The sequence below is a fragment of the Nesoenas mayeri genome (genome assembly GCF_963082525.1).
Source record: "Nesoenas mayeri genome assembly, chromosome: 1".
In the NCBI taxonomy this organism is placed as follows: Eukaryota; Metazoa; Chordata; class Aves; order Columbiformes; family Columbidae; genus Nesoenas; species Nesoenas mayeri.
Genome location: NC_137541.1, coordinates 213,787,200 through 213,814,411, shown reverse-complemented (window position 1 = coordinate 213,814,411; position 27,212 = coordinate 213,787,200). Strand labels below are relative to the sequence as shown.

The window sequence follows — 27,212 nt, the reverse complement described above, 5'->3', positions numbered from 1 at the left end:
CTAGCACCGTCGTAGGCAGTACCCCGGGGAAATGAACTGGTGATGTCCCTGGTGTTCTTCACCACCCGCGCTGAGGATGAGCACAACGTCAGTGTCCTGCGGTGCCCCAGGCGCTCTCTGGACATGGTGTAAACACCCAGGCTCAGGCTCTGTACGAGCAGGATCCCATTGCTGGCACAGGGGCGGGTGAGTTTGCTGGGTCGTGGCACTGTGGTTTCAGCTGGGTTTGGTGGGGTGCAGATGGATTAGGGAGATAGGAAGACAGGGAGCTGTTGTGTGATTCCACTGCCAGGGACACATAAACGCCAGCGGTTCTGGCTGCATCATCCAAAATGCCCGTGTGAGCGTGGCAGAGAGAGCACCGGGCAGTGTGCTTCTCCTCCTCCTGCTTCTTCCAGACGTAGTGCATGTGAAGGGGTTTCACTTAGAGCGAGAATGGACTTGTGTTCTTCTAATATGTGAAGTGCACTGGGTGGGAGCTAGGAGAGAAGTTTGCCTGTATATTTTCTATATTCTCTGAAACAGTCGTTGCCAGAGCTGGGGTGTTCAGGGGCTTTCATTGTTTATTTTGTACCGGCTCAATAGCACCTGGCAGCCCAGCTGGTTCATTCTCCAGGGTCATAACGCGTAAGGCGGCCCCTCCTGGCACACAGCTGGTTACTCCTCACGGCACTGCAGACCCCCCTTTAGACCCTGGACATTTTGATAATGCCCTGTTGCTGGCAGCTTTTGATTTTGTGTCTTTGCGTACATGACAAGAGAATTTCTCCAGATAGCTGGGCAATCGGACGCTGCTTCTGGGGCTCTTACAGAGCAGAGTTTTTGGGATCGGTGGGGCTCTCCCCTGCCTGTCGCTCGCCTTGCTCTTGGCAGAGCGCGCTCACACACCGTTACACAGACAGACCTTTTGTAGGGGTTGGTGTGGGCAGGAAAAGCCCTGAGAAGGACAGGACTGGACCAGGCTCCTTGTGTCGGTTTTCATAGGTGGCTTTCCAACAGCTCTGAGTCACCGAAGCTGGGTGTCCCGGAGCAGGAGCAGTACACGTGCCTTCTTTGTGGCAGTCATGGGAGGGCAAGAGAGTGGTTCTTGATATATTTCTGACCCTACAGATTTATCAGTTGCAGCATAAATGGTGGTCACATCCACACGTGTCACCCAGAGGAGCATTTGTGTAATCGCCGTTTCAAGAGTGAATCTCCTGTACGCTTTGCTCTGGTTCCCAGCAGCTGCAGGCAGGAGACTGTCCTTGTTTCAAAGACTCGGACAGCATAAGTGACAGTACCTACCTGAGATGAACGGACTTGAATAGTGGAGAACCCTGATGGAGCAAACTGCAGAATATTTAACACTTACAGGTAAAATATAGTTCACAATTTAAAGTGTCTGTGCCAAGAGCAATGCTAATCATGAGTTCAGCTCCCCTTTGTATCTCAGGTATGGTTCAGCTGTCCTTAAGGCATTTCTTCCTACCATTACACAGCTCCTGCAAGCAAGACACGATGTGAAGTGTTGCATCAAGCCGTGTTGACACCCAATGCGTCGAGATTCCATCCCACATTTGTCATCTTGGTGGGGATACCTGGGATGGAGAGGTTTCACACCTGGATCTCCATCCCCGTCTGCACGATATACTCTGCTGCCCTTCTCGGGAGCTCGGTCCTGCTGGTCACCATTGTAAGGAGCGCAGCCTCCAGGAGCCCGTGTGCATCTTCCTGTGCCCAAAACCCTCACTGTCCACCCAGTGTCCACCCAGATGTCCTTCAGTGCCTGCCTGGCACAGATGTTCTCCATCTATTTCATTTTAGTGGCAGAGTCAGCCATTTTAATGGCAATGGCCTTTGGCACATGGCCATTTGCGACCCTCTGTGATACACGGCTGTCCTGACATGCTCCACCCTGGGGAAGGTTGGAGTGGCGGCTTTAATCAGGAGTTTCTCCATCATGTTCCCCACCATCTTCCTCCTCACGTGGCTGCCGTTCTGTGGGCACATGCCCCACACCTACTGCGAGCACATCAGCATGGCCTGCCTGGCCGACATTTCCGTCAACATCTGGTACGGGGTTGCTGCTGGCTTCCTTTCAGCCGGCTTGGACGGCGTCTCCATTGCCATCTCCCATGTGCTGATCTTCAGGTGCCTCTGGAAGCTGCCGTCCTCAAGGCTCTGCACACCTGCAGCTCCCACCGCTGCGCCATCGCCATGTTTTACACACCGGCTTTCTTCTTCCTGGCACGCCGGTTTGGCCAGCACGTTCCTCGGCATGTTCTCATCTCCCTGGCCAATCTCTACGTTGTGGTGCCGTCCATGCTCAACCCCATCGTCTATGGGGTGAGAACAAGGCAGATCCGAGAGCACGTGGCTTGGGCAACAGGGCACAACCAGGCAGGCAGGAACGGGCAACCGGGCTGGTCTGCTGGTGAGAGGGGTGAAACAAAGCTCTGAAGAGAGGGAGATGAATGAAAAGCAGTGGGAACCTGGCAAACACAGGCCAGATGGGCATGTTTTCAAAATCAGTGTATTCAATAGATGTCAACATCCAGAGAGGCTGCACGGGTTCCCAGATGTACTGATGGGAAGCGGCTCGTTGGGCCAGTGGGAGCCAGGCACCAGGGACCACCACTAGTCCCATGTTCCTGGGATCCCTTGCATTGTCCTGTTGGGTTTTTGTACAGTCAAGACCTTTGCAAGCGAAAATACAGTTTCTGGATTCTTTAGGTGCTATTTAGGAGCTTATGAAACAGAAAACATTAAAGGGGTACGTATAACATGTGTGGCTGTTAGTGCACAAATGTGTGTGTTTGAGCTGGGCATCGTCTCCGTGGGATGGGAGCAGGTGTGGCTGGGCCGGCGATGCCCCCTGGAGGCGCTCAGGCCTGGGAGTGCCCGTTGGGTCCCGTCTCAATGCGAGACACAGTAATGGTGGCAGCGCTGCTCCTCTGCCCTGCTCGGCACGGCTGCCGACGCCGGCTGTTTGCACCACAGCGGCCATTGTCTGGAGCAGCCCACAGCGCGGACACAGCCCACCAGGACCACAGGTGATCGGGTCCCGGTGTCCCTCCCTGCCTGTGGGCGCAGGGAAGGCTGCAGGCTTCGGATTTGCTTCACTCTTGCTGCTTAGGGCTGTGCCCTCAGCTCTGCTGCGGGCAAGAGTGGGAAGATCTCATGTCGTCGCCTGAGCTGGGCACTTCGGGGCAGACGGGGAGCCCGTGGTAACAGGAGCCATCCAGGTCCTGTCTTAGCATCCCTGTCTCTGGGCTCCCAGGGGACGCGCAGAGCCAGCCTGGCTGCCGAGCGTGAGGAAAACCCCGATAGCTAATGTCAGATGCAACTAAAGTACAGCATGTTTGCACAGGGACGTGGCCCTGGTCCCACATGGGGTGTAACTGAGCCAAGTCTAGCAGGACGGGGAGCTCCAGCTCCCCGAACCGCCTCCCCTACAATTTCCAGAGAGATCTGTCTTCGGGCAGCCAGCTGGGAAGGAAACTGGGAGCAAATCTTGATACAACATCAGCTGTGGCAATAAAAACGTGACTTTAGCTGTCATCAGTACTGCTCTGTCAGGTATCTCAGAGTTTTGCAAATATTCCTACTCACAGTAGGAACACCAGTAGGAACTCTTCACTAGTAACACTAGTAAACTGGGCATTAGCGTGTTTGCTGTAGTAGGACCACATCTACTGAAAAAGGGAGGTGTGATGAGCCTGTTGCCCAAGGATGAGGAAGATGGCATGGCTCACTACAGAAATACAGACATGGGCAGTGACATGACACTTCTGTTGGTGAAAGCTGAGGTAGTGGTTTCGAAGCCTATGTGGTGGTGCTAGCAAATACAAGAAACATCCTTTTCCTCTCTGTACCTCTTGGCTTGAATTCCTAGGCCCCCTTCCGCACCCAGAATGGGCCAGCTCTAGATTTGGGTGCCAGCTCTAGCTCAGAGAAGTGCCCACATGCCTTCTGGGAGCCAGGAGGTATCTCCCCCTGCATGTGTCTGCTGCTGGGTTTGGACCTCGAGTGTGGACAGAGCCACCAGCCAGCCTGGTGGCACCTGGTGACACGAGCAGTTGGGTTGATCCGTAGTGTGGGCTGGTCTTGGAGGCTTTGGGACTGAGCTGCTGACCCATGCAGATGGACCACGGGTCTGTGTCCTCGTTCCCAATGTCACACCCCAATGAATGGGCAGTTTTACGATGGGATGCATCCTCTCTGCCTTGTTTACAAGAAAAAGGGACCTGTTTTGGGTGTGTGAATGGAGGGGAGGGCAGAGGTGACTTCCCAGAGCCCGACGGTGCTGCAGGGTGGGGATGGAAACTGTCCCTGTCCTCAGGACACTCATCTGTGGCAGCATTTCTGGTGCATTCCTGATGACTAAATATTCCTGAAGTTTACAGGCACCTCCAGCAACCCCAAAGTCTCCAGCGCATCTCAAACCCGTTTATATTGTGGTGCACATTTCAATTCAGATTTTGCCGGTATTTCTGTTCACATTTCTAACTGCCTTTAGGAACTGGACTCAGGCCAGTGGAAATCAGCGGGTCTGGATAACGTGGGCCCGAGGGGTCCAGAAGAGCCGGTGGAGGAACCACCAGGCCTGCACGTCTTCCTCAAGTATCCCCAGGCTTAGCAAAGCCACTGAAAATAAAGGAAAAAAAGAAATACTTTTTGGCATGTACTAATATTAAAAAGGAGAAATGGGATTACTGGAGAAATCTGAAACTTGTTAGTTTGACATTAGCTCCAAATAAAATAATGGAAAAGTGAATATGAGACTTGATCAATAAAGTGTAAAAAGGGCAAGAACATAATTAATGGCGCTCAGTGCTTATTTTTGGTATTCAGCTTCTGTAGAATCATGTAGTTTCATTTTCTGATGACTTTCACATTTGGGTGATACGGTTACCTGAAGGCAACTGTGGGCATTTTTTTTATTTTCACAACATTATGATATATACCTCATTATAACAAATAAATAAAGAAATATATAACAAGTAATGGAGTTTGGCTATCTGCAAAGCCTTATTTCAGTGATAGCTCCCCACTGAGAGCTGGCTTTCCTTATATTTCTGGGGACATTCGGCAGGGATTGATCGGATGCTGGGTCTGGTGCTATGTATGATTATTATCAGTTGTGTAGAAGCAAGTATAAAATCATTGCTAATCAGGTTTTTGGATGATGCAGAGACAGCTAATTTAATAGAGGTGAGTGCAAAGTCATGGCGCTAAGGAGGAGGGGGGAAGGCTGTGCCAGAGGAGGGGGCTCCAGAGGAGCTCAGGCGTCCGAGGGAAGGAGCGTTTGGGTGGGGACACTTTGGGTGTGTGGGCCAATGTGAGGGTCCTGGTGTGTCCCTGTAGCTGTGCAGAGGTGATGCTGGGCAGTGCCGGTCCATGTTCCCCTCGGCTCCTCTAATATTTCACCCAGTCCAAAGTCCATGTTTTTGGAATGTAGGGTGCGCTGGGAGGTCCCTCAGCACATGGTGCTCTGGGTGGAATGAGGAGGGAGCTGTGCTGGTTCCAGGAGAGGTCCCGCTCCTCCTCCCAGCACACAGAACGACACAGTCATCAAATGTCCTGAGTTGTGAGTGACCCACAAGCGTCATCAAGTCCAGCTCCTGTCCCTGAATATGACAACCCCAAAAATTTACACTGACACATGCCAGTGCTGCCCGGTCCCTGTGAAACACCCCTCCCGCTGCTGTGATAATGACAGGGATAAGATGAACGGGGAAAAGTCAGGAGAAACCAGCACTTTGATCTCTTTGCTCAGGTACCATGATGGCTGAGAGTTGTTTCAGTTGCCTTTCAATGGAAATGAAAGCAAAGCATCTCACAGGTGCTGTGTGGTGTTACGAAGCGGGCGAAGCTGTGTGATGAGAGCAGTCCGTTTTGGTGTTAAAGGCCATGAAAAACAAGCCTTTGCTCCTAGGAACTGCTGGAGACCAAGACAAACTCATTTGAGTGTCTGCTGAGCAGATTGGAAGCCATCTGGTGACCTCAGGTGAGATGTGGGGTGCTAGCTTGACACTAAGAAGCACAGTGGTGGGATATGAAAGGGTGAATTTCCTGTACCTGTTTTAGCATTTCTGTCATTAAATATGCTTCTCCTTGTCTGGTGAATCAAGAGGAGCAGAAGCCTGTGTTTTGAGTCATGGACATCTTTGGATCATGAGCACCGTCTGGAGAATTTCCTATGCATAAGTGCAATAGAGGAGCCTAAAACATCTGCTCGGTATCACACCTCTCAGTGAACATGTAAGAGGGTGAAAATAATCAGCAGAAATGGGAAAAAAAAAGAAAGAGTGTTTATTTTATGTTCCTTCACATCAGGACTTACATATTGAGATGGGGTGCGGATGAATGGAAAGAAAGTAGAGCTGTCTCCTGGGTGTGGGTCCCCCAGGGTCTATAAAAAACCCCATCCCTTGATGCAAGAGCAGATTCCCAGAACCTGCACATCGCTGCCTGAGGGCAGAAAACTCTCGTCAGAGGCCGGGGCAGCAAACTGGTGAAGTGCTTGTGCTGAGTGAGCGAGTTCCTGGGCTTTTAGGAAGGTGTTGTATCAGTGGAAGAGTTGAAATTAAGATTGCCTGCTGTGGCAGGCAGGACGCCCGTGTCACTGCCGAGGTGCAGCAACGTGCACCTGACTTTGGGTACTGCCTGGTTAAACTGCGTCTGAGCCTGTCCTGGCTTAATCCCACCAGTGCTTGTACAGCTCTGTGCACTCAGCTGTTAGGTGAGAGCGCGATTAAGCCAGGATCAGATGGGCAGAGCAGGAGGAAAAGCCTCTCCATGTTCAGGCTCAGAAGAGGATGCACTGGTGCCATCCTGAGCGCATCCACCGCTTGTGGGATGGCTGGTCCGTGGTTGCACAGTCCAACTCATTTACAGCCGCAGTACATAAACTGGAACAGGCTGCTCAAAGAGCTTGTGCAGTTCCCATCCTTGGGGATTTTTGAGTCTCACCTAGTTAAAGCTGACCCTGCTGTGTGCAGGAGGTTGGACCAGAGACTGGCAAGGTCCTGTCCAGCCCGCATTCCTCCACGGTTCTGCGACTGTGAGCAGTTGTTATGGGTTAGGTCTTCTGGCAGCATCAGCAGACTGAGAGCGTGCGTACTGAAGACCTCTTACATTGAAATTTGTTCTGTCCTTTCTTTTGGGCACTGGAAGCCTTGTAGAAAGTGCAAGGAACAGGCTGTCATGTCGACTGGCAATTGTACTGCCCTTGCTCCCATCTCCTGTGTCCTCACAAGCATCCCTGACCCAGGGGACTCTGGATCTCCAAGGGTGAGACTGGATATGAGGAAACATTTCTTCCCCAAAGGGCTGTGGGGCCTTGGAACAGGCTGCCCAGGGCAGCGGTGGAGTCACCATTGCTGGAGGGATTAAAAAGACGCATGGACGAGGCTCTTAGTGACATGGTTTAGTGCTAGATCTAGGTTATGGTTGGACTCAATCTTAAGGGTCTCTTCCAACCAAAATGATTCTATGATTCTATGTATATAGTTACTGTCCTTGGGAATTCCACACTGTCCTGCATCCTGTCATCATCAGGGAGAGCTCTGGGGCTGGCACAGAGGCAGGGGCAGACACATTCCGTTTTTGCCCATGCCCAAAATCCAGGCTGCTCCAGAGCTGCAGTGTGGAGCAGCTCCGTGTGCCCAAGTGGTTGCAAACATCAATGCTTTGAGAGCCAGAAGTTTTGATGTTTGCATTTGTGCTGCATCTTCCCATACGTGTCCCTGCAGGTTGGTTATCACAGAATCCCAGAATGTCAGGGGTGGAAGGGCCCTGGAAAGCTCATCCAGTGCAATCCCCCCATGGAGCAGGAACACCCAGATGAGGTTACACAGGAAGGTGTCCAGGCGGGTTGGAATGTCTGCACAGAAGGAGACTCCACAACCCCCTGGGCAGCCTGGGCCAGGCTCTGACACCCTCACCCCAACAAGTTGCTTCTCATATTTAAGTGGAACCTCCTGTGTTCCAGTTTGCACCCATTGCCCCTTGTCCTGTCCCTGGTTGTCACCAGCAGAGCCTGGCTCCATCCTCCTGACACTGCCCCTTTCCATCTTGATCCCATGAATGAGTCCCCCCTCAGTGTCCTCTTGTCCAGCTCCAGAGCCCCAGCTCCCTCAGCCTTTCCTCACACGGGAGATGCTCCACTCCCTTCAGCATCTTCGTTATGGTGTTTGGTGTTTAATGCAGGTTAGTGTGGAAGGAAACATTTCATCTAAAAACCTGCTGTGAGTGAACCTGCTGGCCATTAAATACAGGAGAACAACCACGCTGGTGGTCAGTGGCATGGTGTGTCGAAGTTGGCTATTAAATACAGGAGAAAACCTCGCTGGTGGTCAGTGGCATGGTGTATTGAAGCTGGCTATCAAATACAGGAGAAGAACCTCGCTGATGGTCAGTGGCATGGTGTGTTGAAGTTGGCTATCAAATACAGGAGAGAACCTCGCTGGTGGTCAGTGTCACGGTGTGTCGAAGCTGCGCTGCCCTGGCTGAAGGCAGAAATGTGCAGCAGCCAACGCTCCCAGAACAGCAGGTCAGTGCAGAGAGGGCTGATCCAGAGTTCTGGTCCAGCAAAGCGTGGCTTTGTCTTGGTACAAACCTTCAGTGTGCTCAGCAGGATCCCAAACCCCACAAGGCTGTGATCACTGCAGCCGTGGTATTGCTAACCGAGGTATTACTAAGCAGGTTTTCCTGGTTGGCACATCTAACTTTTGTGTGAGGAAGCCGTCCACTGTGTTCCAAGAACTTGATGGATGAAGTGAGCTGCTATGTTGTTCTTCCAGCACATGTCTGGGTAGCTGAAGCCAATAGCTTGTGTTGCCCCAAAGCTTGCCCAAGTGACTCAAACATCGCTTCGTCAGCCTTTATCGTCTTGGTTTGGAGGTTGGTAGCAGATGTCTACTGTGAGATCACACTTGGAGATGACCCCTTGGATCTTAACCCAGAGACACTCCACAAATACAGCTTCCACAATTGCCACAGTCGTCTTCTATACATTCCAGATTCTGCTGAACATAGACTGTGACGACTCCTCCTCTTCTTCCCTGCGTGTCCTTATGAAACAGGTTATCACCATCCATCGTGATCCTACAGTCATATGAGTCATCCCACCCTGTTCCAGTTATTCCTATAATATCATAACTTTCTGACTGTGCACAGAGCTCCAGTTCCTCCTGTTTTTTTTTCCCCAGGCTGTGTGTGTTTCTATACATACACTTACGGTGGTTGATCTCCTGGTTCTCCTCCTGGGAGGCAGCTGAGGAACATCTGTCACTGCTCTGGTTGGCCTGGCCTGTTCCCCAGTTGGCTGCAATCTCTAAAAAATACCCATTGCTGGGCTTAGTGCAGGATAAGCTGGTGGCTTTTGGCCTGGCTGACTTGTTTGGAGCTCATACTAATCCATGGTCTGTTTGAGCCCTAAAATCAGTTGCTAATGAGGAGCAGGTTAACATGGGTGCAGTGAGGGGGCGGGTTGCTCAGTGAGAGCGGTGCTGCAATCCTGCCCTGTGGTTTGTGCTCAGCATTCTAAATGATAGCAAAAGGGTCTGGAGGGCGGGGAGACAGAACTGACATATTATACAAGCGCTTGAGAAAATACTTGATCTGTAAAGGGTGCAAAACATTAATTTTTAAAGAGCTGTAGAGGCATCTTCATTGCAGGGTGGAGGTCTCGGGAGGAAACATCTGATGCTGAGGATCATTGTAGTGCCCTTGAGAAGGATGAATTTGAATGAACGGAAAATGAAGCCAGACATATTCTAATTAGAAATAGAAGCCTTATTCTGAATAATGAGAATAATTAACTGCTGCGAGGAGCTCATGAGAGCAACAGCAGGTTTTCCAACAGTGACTACACCCATATAGATGTGTTCCCATGTGGAGGATGCAAGTTATTTGGTACAAAGTTGTTTTCTCAGTGAAATATTTGGATTCCAGAGTGGTGCAGGACCAAGAAGCCGCCTGCATGACTGTTTCAGCCTCCAGGTCTACATGGGAGGTGGTCGCAGCCCCAACCTGACAGTGTTCAAGAAGAGAGTGGACAACGTCCTCAGACACACAGGGTGACCTGTGGGGTGTCCTGTGCAGGGACAGCAGCTGGAACCGATGATCCTGTGGGTCCCTCCAGCTCAGGACATTCCATGATTCTGTGATTCTAAAATGCCCCAAGTTGTGTCAGTCTGACCTGGGGGGCCTCAACGTGCTCCTCACCAAATCCTCTTGTGGAAGGACTCTGATCCTGCAAACTGGGAAACATTAAAGATAAAATTAATTTCCTGTATCTTCTAGTATAGGGGTGTATGTATATGTGAACTCTGTATAAAGGGACGTAGAATGCTGTCGTTACACTCTGGCAGTGTTTAAATCCTACTCAAACTACCACGTTGTGTTTTTCGTGTCCAGAGGAAAAGGAGTTAGGGAGGCAAACAGAAGAAGTTCTGGTGAATAAAGAGCTGGTTAACCAGGAGCGTTTTGGGCTTGCAGAGTGTCATTCACCAAACTAAGTGGAAGTATTTTAGCAGCGTGTTTGGAACCATTTCTGCGTGGTGACAGAAAATACGGTTAAGGGATCAGGGGCACAGGGAGTGTTCTCCTCTACCCTTCCAGCTGCAGGGAGTGACGAGGCAATACACAGGAGAACCCAGCAGATCAGTACGTGGCTGTGAGACCAGTGTCACCAGCAGAATTGGTTTTGGTTTTGTTTATTTTTGGCTCATGGGTCAGTTTACATCACACCGGGCCTGCTGGTGACGAAGGGGACGCACCCCTGAGGGACACCACTTGTCACCGGTGTCCATCCAGACCTTGAGCCATTGACCACTGCCCTCTGGATGTTGTTATCCAACCAGTTCCTCATCCACCAAACAGTCCGCCCATCAAATCCATATCTCTCCAGTTTAAAGAGAAGGATGTCATGGGGGACTGTGTCAGAGTCCACGCAGATGACACCCGTAGCCACCACGGTTGATGCTGTTTGTGGACTCTGGGTGATGCCAGAAGCTCTGCAGATATTGCAGGCAGCAGCTCTGGGTCTGGCAGATTGCCCCTATTGGTATGAACGATGTCTGAGGAGGAACAGCGGCATCTAAACACGCTGTAAATGCTGCATGTGCTTCCTGGGACAGTCTCCAATCCTCACAAGCTCCAGAAATCAAATTCCAGGAAGAATTATGACCATCCTTAGTGGGGAAGGAAGTGTTAGCGTGATTGGGAGTCCATCCTTCTGATTTTCATCCCAGATTTCTTTATCTCCTGAGTCGTTAGAGGAGAGGCACTACCCAGGCACACACTGATACAGGCATCAGAAATAAATCTGGGCTACAAATGGGAAAGAGACTCACCAAAGAGTAAAAATAGTGATCAGAACCACCATCGCTGAATTTAGCACTATTTTTCTCATCGCTTCTCAGTGAGCTGGATGGGAGGGCTGTGGAGTCACCAAGCAGAGAGGCTGGTGCCCCGTGGAGGGACAAATCTTGGGGAAAAGAGCACCTGGTATGAGTGCACAGGCACAGGCCTGCGTGCCAATGCATTCCATCCAAATAAATAATTGCAGGGGAGCTCTTTGTTGCTGCAAACGAGTGCTGGGGCTCTGGAATTGCTCTTCTCCCTGCATGCTGTCTGGAAGCAGAAACCGTACCATGTCCTGCGGGGAGTTACCATGTGGTGTGATTAGCTGACATGAAACAAGCACTCTGCAACTGGATCAGAAGGTTTTTGATTAACAGGGAAACTTTTGTAGTTTCAAAAATGAATGTCGACATCAAATAACCTGAAAGCTATGAGGAAAAGGCTAAACAAATTAAGCTGTTCTGGTATGCACCTGGATTTTTGTATTGGCTCCATGAAAGTCAGCTTTGAATTTTGCAGGTGCAGAAATTCAGCACCAACCTGGGACTGTGAGAATTTTTTCCGAGCATCACATAAACAAGAAATAAAGCATGGGATGCTAAGACAAATTTACCTCCTTTTGTCTTTGTTTTGAAACAAACACCAACTTTCTCAGCTGGGTGAGGGAGAGATTTGTTCTGGTAATGGAACTGTAGGGTGTTTGCTCTGTGCACATGGAATTAAATTTAACGGCATCCACAAGAATGGTGCAAAGCGTATCGAAATTGGCATAGGTTGAATAACCCTTACCTGGGAACATCTGCACGGGGGCAATCCTGGGGTTAAAAATGGATGGAGGGATTGAGAGCAGCCCTGCGGAGAAGGACTTGTGGTGCTGGGGGGTGAGAGATTGGCCGTGACCCGGCCATGTGCACTTGCAGCCCAGAGACCACCCGTGTCCTGCGCTGCATCCCCAGCAGTGTGGGCAGAGCAGCAGGTTTGGGGGATCCTGCCCCTCTGCCCCGCTTTGTGAGACCCCCCTGCAGTGCTGGTCCAGCTCTGGGTCCTCAGCACAGACACACATGGAGCTGCTGGAGAGGGGCCAGAGCAGCCCCAGGAATGACCCGAGGCTGGAACAGCTCTGCTGGGGACAGGTGAGAGAGTTGGGGTGTTCAGCTGAAGAATAGAAGCTCCAGGAGACCTTAGTGCGGCCTTTCCGGACTGAAAAGGGGCTAATGAGAAAGATGGGGACAGACTTTTGAGCAGGGCCTGTTGTGACAGGACAAGGGGTGATGGGTTAAACTAAAGGAGGGAGATTCAGGCTGGATATAAGGAATCGTTGCCCTGAGGGTGGTGAGAGCCTGGCCCAGGTTGGGCAGAGAGGTGGTGAATGAACCATCCCTGAGACATCCCAGGCCAGGCTGGACGGGCTCTGAGCACCCTGAGCTGGTGAAGATGTCCCTGCTCATGGCAGGGTGAACTGGGGGAGCTGGGAAGGTCCTTCAGCCCAAACCCGTCTGTAATTCTGTGATTCTAGGGCTGACCCTGTCATGGGTTGCGCTGGCAGCAAACCCACAGTGGGACCCAAAGACTGGGGGTCAATGTGACAATTTGAGGTGCTTTGTGTTCCTGCAGCACACCTGGCAGGAGGGGGGTGTTCGCTGAAACAGAGGAGCAAGGTCCGGAGCCGGGAGGGTGGGTGCCCGGGAGCTTCGCCGTGGGTTTGGCAATGCTGACCTGGTCATGTGGAATGGAAACGGTCCTGGAGGCCCCTGAGACTGGGGGTGCCCATGGTGTGGTTTTCCTCGTGTCCGGGGACTTGGTAGGGGACCATGGAGGCGAGGAAGCCTGAGCTCAGCTCTGAGGGCCCTCACTGCTCACACTGGCATCAGCTGTGATGTCACAGCACAGGGGCGCTGCATGGCCATTCTATACGGGCAGGAGGCCGCAGTGGGACAGGGAACATGGGGGGACTGCTCGGGCGGTGAGCGACTGGAGCAGCTGTGCAACATCTGGCTGTTATGTACACTGCGGAGCGAGGTGGTCCTTGTCCCCGTGTCACTGCTCCCTCCTGGCAACCGTCACCATAGCAGGGGTAACTGCCACCCCCTGTTTCCACTGCAGCCGTCACCCTCCGTCACCTCCTGCCAGCACCTCTGCTTTTCCACAGAGCGACGCGCAGTCCTGGTCTCGGAGTCACCATGCCCAGAAGCAAAGGGGCAGCAAAGACTGGTCAACCTGTTGTCACCATGGGTTCCTCAAATATCATCAAGGTTACTGTGAAGACGCTCAAACAGAAGGAGCAGTTTGAGGTTGCTCAGAGCAGCACCATCCAGGAGTTCAAGAAAGAAGTTGCCAAACGTTTCAAAGCATCCCCTGATCTGCTGGTCCTGATATTTGCTGGGAAAGTCCTCAAGGATCAAGACACTTTGAGCCAGCATGGAGTTCACAGTGGGGTCAACATCCACGTTGTCATCAGGTCCCAGCAGAAACCACAGGATGGCCTGGCAGATCAAGAAAGAGCGACCAGCCTGATGCGACCTCCCAGCCTCAGCAATTCCAACTTATTCTACTTGGGAAGCGTGGGTCATCTGCAAAACCCAAGCTTAATCCATCACAACTTGTCTGAGCTGTTGACCTCCAGCCAGGAAATAGTGGCACAGACCATGGAGGACCTCTTGTGCAGGATCCTTGCTTCAGGCCTGGATCTGAACACCATCAACAACAACACATTTCTGCTGGGCTTCCTCCTTGGGGTGACGGGCGTATTTCTCCTGGGCCTGGACTCCACAGACGTGTTGGACTTGGTGAGCAGCATTCAAGAAGAAGAGGCACCCCTGCACAGCTTGGTAAGGGAGATGCAGACTGCTTTGGTGCAGGATGTCCTCGACAATGCCAACGTTGTCAGGGACATCCTCATGTCCAGCCCTCAGATGCGGCAGCTGGCTGAAGAAAATCCCGAGATTGGCCACATTCTCACCCACCCCCAGACTATCAGAGAAATGCTGGAGGCCTCCAGCAGCCCTGCCGTAATGCAGGAGATGATAAGGAACCATGATGTGGCCATGAACAACCTGGAAAGCATCCCTGGAGGGTTCAGCGCTCTGGAGCAGCTGTACAAGGAGGTTCAGGAGCCCATCCTGGACGCTGTGCAGATGGGAAACAGCCCCTTTGCTCCCCAGGACAGTAACCCACCCCTGACGGGAGCCAGGCTACCAGCCCGCACCGAAAACCGGACGCCGTTACCCAACCCTTGGGCTCCGCGGTCCAGCGGGGTCAGTGGTAACGCAGGGGACTGCGATGGCCAGTTCACCATCAGCAGCACAGGTGACAGTTTTACCTCGCTGAGCTTGGGTCCTGCGGCAGGACCGGTGGTGCCCAACTCAGGGCAGGTTCAGACCATGGTTGAGCAGCTGACGGGAGACCCAGAGCTCATGCACAGCCTGGGGAGCGCGTTAACACACCCCGACAGCCCCGCACAAGTGCTGCTGAACGGTGCCGAGATACTGGGTGATGGAAATTCTCCACTTGAAGACCAGCAGGTGCAGCAGCTGCCACCGGAGCTGGAGGACGCCGAGATTTCGTCCCTGCTGAGGAACCCGCGGGCGCTGCAGGCGTTGCTGCAGATCCAGCTGGGATTACAGACCCTCTCGACAGAGGTACCGGATTTTATACTGAGTTTGCAGGACCCAAGTGTGCAGCTGGATCTGGAAAGCATGGACGACTCGTCACAAAGCAGCGAGTCTGAGGACAGTGGAGGTTTCAAGTCAGATGGGGAGCAAGGAGAACATCGGATGGAGATGATGGATGAGGAGGTGCCACAGGCCAGATTTGGGAGACAAATGGAGCAGCTCAGTGCCATGGGCTTCCAGGACCAGAGCGCAAACCTGGAGGCGCTGATTGATGCAGAAGGAGACATCAGTGCAGCAGTGGACATACTGGCGAAAACACCGTCATCGGACAAGATACCATAACTGGTTTGTCCACATGAACCGGTTACAGCACCTCATCTGTCAATGGCTGCGTTTCAGTCTCATCCCACACTAAAAGCGGCAGGGTGCATGCTAACAAGTTGTGTGCTGTAGCGTTCTTCCGTCCATGAGAATTGATTTCCCCTGGTCCGCAAGGGTTTCTTGCATCCAAAGGCAAGAGACTGAAGAGCTTTCTGTGTTGCCTGAGCGCGGTGCTGCCCCTTTGCAGATGCACCGTGGTCCATGTCTGTATATGGGTAAAAACATGCCAAGAAAAGATATTGAAAGTGAAAATATGCACTTTTGCAGGTTAGGCACTCAGAGATGCTGCAGACCAGATGATAAATGAGCTTGGCTCGCATTTGGACTCCAAAACAAACAGTGGCGTAGATTCTATTTTTTTTAATTTTTAATTTTAATTTTAATTTTAATTGTTTAATTTCTATTTTTATTTTTATTTTTATTTTTATTTTTTATATTTTTTAATTTTAATTTTAATTTTTTATTTTTATTTTTACTTTTATTTTTATTTTTTATTTTTATTTATTTTTTTTAATTTTAATTTTAAATTTAATTTTTAATTTTAATTTTAATTTCTATTTTTATGTTTATTTTTACTTTTACTTTTATTTTTAATTTTATTTTTATTTTTATTTTTATTTTTTATTTATTTTTATTTTTATTTTTTATTTTTAGTATTTTTATTTTTATTTATTTTTATTTTTATTTTTTATTTTTTTTATTTTTATTTTTATTTTTATTTTTATTTTTATTTTTATTTTTATTTTTATTTTTATTATTTGTTTTAATTTTCATTTTAAATCTGGCCTTGGAGGAAGCGAGGCAGGGAGTACCCGAGCCACCTCACTGCTGTCACTGCCGGCATCAGCCTTTCCTCAAGTGAGCAAATGCTGTTATGAAAGTCAATGTGTCACTGCTGCCACTGCGTCTCCTGTGCGTGTGGTGTCCGTGGGGGTTATCGTAACAATCAGTGGTGGCTGTAAGTCACGTTTACATCCCAAATGTATGCACAGTGGGTTTTTACCCACCTGTTGTTGCACGGAAGGATTTAATTTCATGCACCAGTTCAGAGCTTCTCCCGTTAGCAAATCCTGAACCTTCTGTGCTTTGTCCAGTGTCGCACCTGGGACCAGGGGCTCAGGCGTCTTCTCCAGACCCTCAGGAGCAGAGCGGAGTGTCTTGGCAAGTCTTGTCCCTTTTTCTTTCTGTGTGTATGAGGTTGTGAATGGGCTTGTGTCATATGGTTGGACTCGATGTTCTGAAAGGTCTTTTCCAATCTAGATGATTCTAAGATTCCATGGGCAGCTCCATAATGCCCTTCAGAGCCTTGTCTCTAGCACACAAGCTGCGACAACTGATTGGGAGCTCAAGGCGTTCAGCGTTTTCTGCTGCAGACCTGCCCATGATGTCCCAAACCCACGTCCTGGCCAGCCCTTGTGCCAGGGGAGATGGAGCCGCTGGCGCTGGCTCTGCTCCTCTGGACCTTCTTCCCTTCTCCCAGCCCTGCGTGGGCCCAAGCAGCTCAGGATCAGCCCAGACCGCTTTCCTTTGGCCCCTCCACCCAGTTTCCCACCAGTTCCACCACATCCCATCCCTGCTCCTCACCATCCCCTCTGCCTCCGACTCTTCTTGCTGCTCTGGGTTTCCCACTAATTTTCTCTCCCACCATTCTTCCCTGGCAATATGTCCAGTGACAGGTTTTCTACCCATTTCTTTACTCCATCTGCCCCATTTGTGGTTCTTCAGCCATTCTTACGCCAAATTCAGACTTCTCATGTCCCGTGTTTCCTTGTTATTTTGTGCCTTGTTCCTTCTTTCTCCCCACGTCCTCTTTTTTCCCCTTTCTGGAGGTGATTGGAGGGTTGGTCCTGGGGAGGTGGGCTTGCTGTTCAATAGACTGTGTTCGATAGGTTGGAAAATGCCCCTCTTTCCTGGCAGACCCCGTGTGTGACCATGCACGTGCCAGCAGCTGTGATTTCCCTGACCCACTGGGACAAAGCATTGGCCCCTGGCAGCAGTTGACAAGCTGGTCTTGGTCATGTCCTCTATTGACAGCAACTCCAGCCCTGCCCTGTCCCCTTGGCCACAGGGATGTGGTTTATCCGCAGGGTGGTGGTTACAGGTTCACTGGTGTCTCCGTGCAGCAGCCACGACCTGAGGGCTCTGTCATCTGCACCAGCTCAAGACTTTGCAAACTTCCCCCGTGGTTAAAAACTGCTGCTGCTCTCACCTCCTCCTCTCTTCTCCTTGTCCGTGGAGGCAGCTGGGCTGACAAACTTCAGCTGTTGTGTCACCAGGGTGTCCCTCATCCCCCCTGCCCTGCTCTGGTGAGACCCCCTGCAGCGCTGGTCCAGCTCGGGGTCCTCAGCACAGACACACATGGAGCTGCTGGAGAGGGGCCAGAGCAGCCCCAGGAATGACCCGAGGCTGGAACAGCTCTGCTGGGGACAGGTGAGAGAGCTGGGCTGTTCAGCTGGGGAACAGAAGCTCCAGGAGACCTTAGTGTGGCCTTTCCAGACTGAAAAGGGGCTGATGAGAAAGATGGGGACAGACTTTTGAGCAGGGCCTGTTGTGACAGGACAAGGGGTGATGGGTTAAACTAAAGGAGGGAGATTCAGGCTGGATATAAGGAATTGTTGCCCTGAGGGTGGTGAGAGCCTGGCCCAGGTTGGCCAGAGAGGTGGTGGCTGAACCATCCCTGAAGACATCCCAGGCCAGGCTGGACGGGGTCTGAGCACCCTGAGCTGTGACGATGTCCCTGCTCATGGCAGGGGGGAACTGGGGGAGATTTGGAGGTCCCTTCAACACAAACTATTCTCTGATTCTCTGTTTCTCTGATTCTCTGAATCCTGGCAGCTGGGTTTTTTCAAAGGTGCCTGTGCAGCTGGGGATGTGGGTGCAGCACTGGAGCCCGGCAGGCACAGCGTAGCCAGTGTCTTGGAAGCTCAGCACCCTCCAAATCAGGGACTGGTCCATCCCAGGGCACTGCCAGCTCCTGCACCCAGAGACCATCATGAGTGCACCAGCTGCAGATCCCAGGGAGATGCTCCAGCATCCCTCATACAGACACCTGAGCCTCGTGCCCACCCGGTCCCCGTCACCTACTCCTGTCCTGGTGCAGGTGGCGGTGGATGATCCCAGCCACACGTCTCCAGCCCGGCCAGGACGATGGATGTCACCTCCCCAGTGTCACCCTGGCAGCACTAACCATGCTGTTCCAGGTCCCAAGCAGCAATCCTGCTGCAGCATCGATCCAGCGTCCTGCAGCTCTCTCGGCTGCCTGAACTCCACCACAGTCGGGCATCGCCTCTTATTTTGGGTAGTGATCCCAAATACTGCAATGCCTGCAATCCTAAATGAGATTTAGCACGGGGGGAGTTCTGCGTTGGGGGTTTTATGTGTGTTCAATGCTGCGCTCCACAGTTGCTCTGGTGGATTTATTATTTCTTTTACAGTGAAAGGCCTCCTGTGTTTGTTGAGGTGTGGGTGTGCAGCTGAGCCTGCCACATCCACAGCTGCCTCTGCTTGGGGGCTAATTTCATAATTCAGGCTGTGGAAAACAGTTTCTGCAGAATAATGTGTTTCTGATCCCGAGGATGGTGAGATTCCTGGGGGCTGAGGGGGGGTGGTCACTGGCTGACCTGGGAGCCGAGTCAGTGGCCAGTTCATCCAGGTGGGGCTCCTGAGCCCCCAAATCTGCCTCCCACCCCGCCCAGAGGAGCCCAACACACAGATTGCTATAGGGAAACTTCCAAATGCCTTTTATTGCGTTAATCACCGAGAGTGTTATGCATCAAGCTCAATAATGTATTCAAAACATGGATTGCTATTTATACATACGTTCTAAGATATTTGCAGAAGTAATTGCATTGAGTTCGTGCGTCTGGGTTCTCGGCGCTGTTGATAAGTCAGGCTGCTTTTTTTAGGACTCGTCACGCCTGTTTTCCCAAAGCTCGGCTGTGTCTCGCCACGACCCGCAGCTACATCACGTCAGCCCGGCCAGGGCCCTGAGGACGGGAGATGCGAGGCAGCGCGGGTATAATTGTGCGCAGGGGGACACGGTGACACGGCTGCACGTCGGGGACCTGCCGGGTGTGCAGGGAGCGACGCGCTGGTCGTGTGTGCGGTGCCGAGGTGGGCTGGGCAGGGGGGGAGCACAGGACACATCCCAGGCAGTTCTGCTCAGCTGGAGGATGCTTGTGGAGCTGCTGGGCTGGCACAGCGCGTCCTCCAGCCCCAGAACCCAGCAGAGCGGTGCCACTGTCCCCCTGCGCCGGCACCGCAGCCGGGACCCGCCGCAGCGCAGGGGTCCGGTGAGCTGCTTGCATGGTGGATGTGGAGCCAGAAAGGTCTCTAGGATGGCGAGAGTCTGTCACAGAGGTGCCAAATTAACAAGAAGAATGCAAATAGTCTTCCTTTGCTGACCTGTGGCATCTGCCGCTCTCTGATTGATGTTGTTTCTGGGAGATGGGGGTGCTGAGTTAGAGATGTCGGCGCAGCACTAGCGGGCAGGATCAAACCACACACGGGTGATGTACGTGTCAGCAAAGCCACCATGGACCACCCTGACCAGCACCCACGGCAGCATCCCACCCCCCGGGAGAGCTGCCGAGTGCTCCGGCCACGCTGGAGAAATACCTTATTATTTCCATTCCCTTGTTAGGAATAACGAATCGCCACTGACACCTTTCTCTCCCACCCTGTTTTTGTTTCCCCGGCCTCTCCCCTGAGGGCTGGTTATTCATGGGGAGGCTGCCCCCATGAGTGGGGGCTCCATCCTCCGCAGCACCGGGTTGCTGCATTTTTTTCCTAGGTTGCAGCTGTTATTTTAAATGAGGATTAAAAGATTTTGGGAAAGAAGAACCCAAGGCGCTGCTCAGAGGTGTATTTAGAGCTGTGTAAATCTGTTAATGCAGATTTACAGGGGCGATGGGCTTGTGGAGGAAGGGGTCTCATGCTGAGCGGCTCCTCAGGTGCAGAGCTCCTGTTGCACTGAGATTCCCACCTGCATGTGCAGTGGATCCTCATTTACTTGCAGTTTAACATTTATGTTTTATGAGAGATGACGAGCTTTTCGTATGACAGCACAGAATGTATATGCTATCTGCATAAATAATATTTTGTCTGCTAATATAACACATATATTTTAATTCCATGCAATACTTATAGTGGATTGTTTTAAATCATTTACAGAATCAGATAATTACTGTTTTGTCAGATTTTATTTTCATAGACAGTCTATTGTTGTGTTTTGTTTCTACGGAGCAGGCTCCTTGGGCTTTGTTGGTTTGGGATACTTTAGACGTGAAATGTGTCTCTCACTGAGTGCGAACAGGGATCCAGCTCTGTTGTTTAAAATACAATTGCTTTCTCATGCGTGGGGCCAATATTTTGGTATGCAGAAACCTCTCAGTTCTGTTTTTCAGTACTTGCATCACTGTCTTATCTCAGCTGTGTTATGGGTAATTCCTATTTTGAGTTTTGATATTTAAGAGCTGGCTGTTATTGTAGAAGCTGCTGGAAAAACAAGTATGATCCTGTTTTAACTTGTGCGAGCCCGGGTGTGATCCAGCCTCTGGTGCTCCTCAGGTTCTCCTTGGCTGGAGCGGGGGGAGCTCCATCTCACACGGGTTTTCTCCTGACCTGAACGTCTTTCCAAATGCCTGGTTGAATTTCATTTCTGCCAGATTTGCATTGGCAAAGAGGTGCAGAGCGAGTCGAACTGGGTCCTTGAACCAAAGGGAAAGGGAGGGAGAAGTTTAGAGATAAGGAGGGGACATGGGCAGCCAACTTCAAACCTAGAGATAATTTTGTTCTCTAACCTGGTGTGAATCCAGGTGCCTTCAACCCCCCAGTTATCCCAGTTCCTGAAGTCTGAGAACACCTTGTACATCCCTGCAAACACTTGATGTTTCCTCTCTCACTCCTGACTTCTTCCTTCTACTCTGGACGTATAGAACATCACTTTAAGGTATTTGTGCAATAAGGGTTGATTCTGTCTCCATTCGCTCTGGCCTAAGCTGAAGTACTTGGGGGAAAAATACACTTACATCCTGTTAAAATCATGTGAGGAGAAAATTTGGATATTGCTGTTTAAAACATAATGGGAGTTAAAGTGCATGCTGCAGTACATTGCTGACCACAGGTCTCCATGATTTGGGGTGACACCTCTGGCTGTGGCTGTGAGCAGATCAGAGAAGGTGATACAAGGCATTTGGTAGGATGGAAGTGCTTAAGCATCTAAAATAACGCTCTACAGTGTCTTCTGCTGTTGCTTTCAGGTGAAACATGCCACCATGCAACCTTACCAGCTTGAGGCCAGCAACATTCCTCCTGGCTGGCATCCCGGGCATGGAGAAGTTGCACATCTGGATCTCCATCCCATTCTGCTCCATGTATCTGGCCGCCCTGCTGGGAAACGGCGTCCTATTGTTTGTCATCAGGACAGAGCGGAGCCTCCACCAGCCCATGTACCTCCTTCTGTCCATGCTGGCCGTCGCCGACCTGGTGCTGTCCACCACGACCGTGCCCAAGATGCTGGCCGTGTTCTGGTTCAGCGCGGGGGAGATTTCCTTCGGTGCCTGCCTGACCCAGATGTTCTTCCTGCACTTCACCTTCTCGGCAGAGTCAGTGATCCTACTGGCCATGGCGTTCGACCGGTTTGTGGCCATCTGCGACCCGCTGCGGTACGCGGCGGTGCTGACGCCATCAGTCATCGGCAAAACCGGGCTGGTGGCTTTGCTGAGAAGTTTCTGCATCATTTTCCCGTGTGTATTTCTGCTGAAGCGGCTGCCGTTCTGCGGGCACAACGTCATCCCGCACACCTACTGCGAGCACATGGGCATCGCCCGCCTGGCCCGCGCCGACATCTCCGTCAACATCTTGTACGGCCTCGCAGTGCCCTTTGCAGCAATAGTGGTAGACGTTGTGCTCATTGCTGTCTCCTATGTCTTAATTCTTCTGGCATTATTCAGACTCCCTTCCAGGACTGCCCGTCACAAGGCTTTCAACACCTGTGGCTCTCATGTCTGTGTTATTTTGCTTTTCTATATTCCTGCTTTTTTCACTGTTTTGACGCACCGCTTCGGTCAGGAGATCCCCCACCATGTCCACATTCTCCTGGCCAACCTGTATGTGCTCTTCCCCCCGCTGCTGAACCCCGTGGTGTATGGTGTGCGGACACAGCAGATAAAAGAGAAGGTTGTAAAAACGTTCATCTGCCCCAAGGGTCATTTGCTGCAAGAGTAAGAGCGAGATGTCCCTGTCAGAAGGTGATGAACACCTTGGTGGGACTCCAAGTGCTCTCTTTGCCCAAGTCTTCTGCCATCAAAGTAAAATGCAGAACACCCTCCAGCCCCCCCATCACTTGCCCCAACAGTCTGTAGAAAATGTAAGACAAAATGCAAAATTTGGGGTCTCTGGCTGTGGAGGGAGAGTGATCAAAGAAATGAGAACCTACCCCAGATATGTCACTCGTGGGAAATCCCCTAGAAAGTGGAGGCAAGACGGCTTTCACTGTGACGATAAATCTACATCTCATCTGTTTCCTCTGGAGTCAGGTAAAACATGTTTAATGAACTGGTTCTTATGAATCACAGCTGTGTAATGAAGTTTGGTTTAAGAATTGCTTGTTCATTAAAATTCGTAGTATTGAAAAAGTCTCCAGAAGGAATAACACAAAAATAAAAGCAATTGTTTCACGTTAGCATGCAGGGGGCCTCTTTATTCCTTAACTACATTATTTGACTATACTTTGAGTAAACACAGGGGTGAAAAACTGTTCCCAAAAGGACACCTGAAACTATTCATTTTTACTGAGGCACCAGACACCATTTCTGTGGCTGAAAATGAGCAGCTCGAAAACTTCACCACGGTGGAGGGTCTTTACCAGATGTTTGCTGCTGAACAGATGTTTTTGCTGATGTCTAAACCGCTGGGATGGTTTTTGATGGTGCATAAACCTGGGGAGCTCTGTGCTGGGCTCTTATTTTGGGGAACATCTGGCAGAACAGGGAGGTCTCAGTGCCACAGTGAAATGTCCTGCCTTGGTGGCTTGTGCTGTCACCACTGGCACTTGCTGCCATTTGCTGAGTCACATGGAATAGAATGGGATGGGATGGAATAGAATTGTAGAATCACAGAGTCATAGAGTCATTTTGGGTGGAAGAGACCCTCGAGATCGTCAAGTCCACCCATCCCCCACCCCTGGCTCTGCCCCATGTCCTGAGAACCTCATGTCCTCATGTCTGTCCAGCCCTCCAGGGCTGGTGACTCCAGCACTGCCCTGGGCAGCCTGTTCCAATGCCCCACAGCCCTTTGGGGAAGAAATTGTTCCCACATCCAACCTCAGCCTCCCCTGGTGCAACTTGAGGCCGTTTCCTCTCATCCTAAACAGAACAGAACAGAACAGAACAGAACAGAACAGAACTATTTCAGTTGGAAGGGCCCTACAATGACCATCTAGTCCAACTGCCTGACCACTTCAGGGCTGACCAGAAGTTAAAGCATTAAGGCATTAAGGGCATTGTCCAAATGCCTCTGAAACACTGACAGACAGGGGCATTGATCACATCTCCAGGAGCCTGTTCCAGTGTTTGACCACCTTTTCAGTAAAAAAATGCTTCCTAATGTCTAAACTTCCCCTGACACAGCTTGGAACCATTCCCATGCATCCCATCACTGGATCCCAGGGAGAGGAGATGAGCACGAGTGAAATGAGTCACCAGGCAGACATGTCCCCGTGTCCTGCGCTGTGTCAGGAGCACATCAGTAATGGCCGTGGTTGAGACACTCCTGACAGGCTCAGGGTGACCAGTAACCCTGCTGGGATGACTGGGTGTGACACTGTGAAACATCCACCAGCTGGGACAAGGTGCAGGAACTGTGTCTGGAAGCACTTTAGTTTGTCTGCTCATAGTTTTACTCATTCACTCAACATTTGAACTACCGTTTGGGCAGAGCAAAGAAAAACCCTTTGCTGGAGCTGTGGTCTTGTCAGGGTGAATTCTAGAGCTCTACAGTCAGCAAACGATGCACCACCAGCAGCAACGAAGAGCTATGTGTACTACACACAGGTATGTGAGACCACACCTGGAATCTTGTGTCCAGCTGTGGCCCCTCAGTTCCAGCAGGACAGGGAACTGCTGCAGAGAGTCCAGCGCAGCCACCAAGATGCTGCAGGGAGTGGAGCATCTCCCGTGTGAGGAAAGGCTGAGGGAGCTGGGGCTCTGGAGCTGGACAAGAGGACACTGAGGGGGGACTCATTCCTGGGGATCAATATGGCAAGGGGCAGTGTCAGGAGGATGGAGCCAGGCTCTGCTGGTGACAACCAGGGACAGGACAAGGGGCAATGGGTGTAAACTGGAACACAGGAGGTTCCACTTAAATATGAGAATAAACTTGTTCCCGGTGAGGGTGTCAGAGCCTGGCCCAGGCTGCCCAGGGGGTTGTGGAGTCTCCTTCTGTGCAGACATTCCAACCCGCCTGGACACCTTCCTGTGTAACCTCATCTGGGTGTTCCTGCTCCATGGGGGGATTGCACTGGATGAGCTTTCCAGGGCCCTTCAACCCCTCACATTATTCTCTGTTTCTGTGAAGGAGAATGGAGAGGGAAAATTCAAACTGAAAGAATGATGCACATCTGTCGGCCACAGATCTTCCATTTCAGGAATGAATAGTGGTGCATTCATAGGTTAGAGAAAACTCTGGCATCTAGAAAGTAAGCACTGAAGCAAATTATTGATGTCAAATCCTACAAGAATGCTTACTGCAGAGTGGCTCACTTCTTGGGGTATCCAGCCAAGAGCTTGAACATCTCTTGGGCATCACTGTGCAACAGCAGCTGGAGGAACCAGAGCGATGCTCCCCAAGGCAGAGCTGCAGATGTGGCCAGAGGCTGCAGAGCACCCCATAGCAGCCTAATGCACTGCCTTGTACGGCTGATCACATTTACCATCAGCTCTTTTGTTGCTAAAATGCCCCTTTTCATTTGAGTTTCTATATCTAAAAATAGCCAAAAAATATCTAATGCCATTCATAGGTGGAACATAATAGTTTTCTTTCAGTGTTTGACTTCATGTCTTGTTAATCAGAGTAAATGCCTGGCATTGTTATTTAGTGAAGAAATTGTAAGGGCAACCCATGTTGCTTATTTAAAGCTGGTTCTTAGGAATCACAAAGCTGATGCTTGACTCCAAGTCAGAGCAGGTTCCAGTAGCAGGTGTGTGTATAATTTATTGTAATTGCTACAGCAATGTGTATTTAATTCGTCATTACTTTATTTTTCATTTAATGGTATCAACTTAATTTTACAGCAGAAATCATGGCTGCATTGTCCAAACTGATACAGTCGCCCAACAAGAGACCCGGAGGGCTTGTAACCTCTAAGAATCCACCAGTTTATGAAGAAAGAAGGAAAGAAGTGTTATGTATTCTCATTTTGAGCAGCAAATGTAGGTTAAGTGATTTCCCTAAGGTATATCAAGCCTCTCTTCAGAAAGCTAAGCAGGATTAAGGTCTTTCATGGTAAAGTCTCATCTTCTAAACCAGTGCTGCTTGTGCCAGTCTGCTCTCCCTTGCAGCTCTGCCCTCGCCAGGCTCAGCAGCAAACACCTGCCGATGCCTCTGCACCAGCCAGATGTGCAACCCCAACCAGATGTACGGCACAGGCCAGATGTGCAATATGAACAAAATGTGTAACGTCAACCAGAAGTGCGACACCTGCCAGGTGTGCCTCACCATCTGGATGTGCAACACCAGCCAGATGTGCAGTTCCAGCCAGATGTGCACACACCATCACCCATGGCTGCCATGGGCTGGGAGTGCAAAAACCATTTGTACACCAAAGTCCTGTTTTCAGGTTTAGCAGCATATGTGCTAAAATGGGAACATGGCACTTGGCTGCGTCCTAAAAATACATGAAATGTGTGCACGAAACTGTCCTGGAAAACCTTTGCCTCCTGCAACCAAGTGCCATTCCTCTAGTGAGATATGAGCACTGACCTTTGCAGCAGCACCAAGCCTCATCTTCCTGAGGAAAGATAGCATGTGAAATTCTTTGGGGCTAAACCTCACCTTTCCTTTTCTTGTAACTCACTATATACATTTATCTTTTTCTAAATGCAGAAAGTCATGTGTATTTTTAGCTTTTAACTACCCTTATCTTGAAACTGGTGGTGATTACAGGCTTAATAGTCCATAAAAAGTATATTTGCCTGAAGAAGCAGTCTCATTCAAGCGTTGCTTAAGGTGCAGTGAGAATAGTTTTGCTGTTCCTAATCTTTGACTAATACACAGGGCTGGTTGCACAGGGTGTGTTGCAAATCAGGAATTTGAAAGGGCAGAGGCAGGCTGGTTCAGAGAGGATTCTGATTCTGCCGCCCCCGTGGCTTGCAAGGGAGATATTTTGTTCTGCTGCTTGAGCTTCCTCCACCGTGTTGAAACCACAGGAGTATTTCAGGCCACCTTTCAGCCCCTAGTGCCACCGGTTCATTTGAAAAGGGGAGAAGAATGATGCTATGTGACTCCCTGAGCATCCTCATCTCCTCAGAGGGGTCCTGGTGGACAGAAGCTGTCCAGAGCTGTTGGTGACTGCCACTAGCAAGACTTCCAAGGAAAGGCTTCAGTTTTGACAGATGAGGACATGTTGCTCTTCTGGACACCTTTAAGATACGTATCGTGGTGTATTGCAACCCCCTGGCTGACCCAAAGATCTGGAAGTTGCTGAAGGAATTACAGATAGGGACAGGAAGGGGAAAAGGAGGCAAAATGTAAAACACTGATAGGATTGAGACATGGTCTTGAAGCACATGGAAGGAGGCTGAGGGTGGGAACATGGGGTGGTGTCTTCAGAAACGGATCCTCTGAAGGTGTTTGTGCCGGCCAGCA

At 50.7% G+C, this 27,212-nt stretch overlaps 2 protein-coding genes and 1 pseudogene across 3 annotated transcripts; all 3 read left to right on the top strand.

Moving 5' to 3' along the window:
- The first annotated feature begins 1,754 nt into the window (after positions 1–1,754).
- Positions 1,755–2,442, top strand: LOC308037258 (olfactory receptor 52B2-like; annotated as a pseudogene). The gene has a single exon. The product of its transcript is annotated as an olfactory receptor 52B2-like (transcript).
- An 11,093-nt stretch (positions 2,443–13,535) lies between these two features.
- LOC308037253 (ubiquilin-1-like) lies at positions 13,536–15,308 on the top strand (the record flags this gene model as incomplete). The annotated part of the gene is made up of 1 exon (XM_080338902.1): positions 13,536–15,308. The coding sequence occupies one exon, from the start codon at positions 13,536–13,538 to the stop codon at positions 15,306–15,308; it is 1,773 nt and encodes a 590-aa protein (XP_080195028.1).
- Positions 15,309–21,614: 6,306 nt separating this feature from the next.
- On the top strand, positions 21,615–22,574 carry LOC308037368 (olfactory receptor 52B2-like; the record flags this gene model as incomplete). Its single annotated transcript, XM_080339098.1, has 1 exon — positions 21,615–22,574. One exon carries the CDS (start codon positions 21,615–21,617, stop codon positions 22,572–22,574), a length of 960 nt encoding a protein of 319 aa, XP_080195224.1.
- Positions 22,575–27,212: the final 4,638 nt, after the last annotated feature.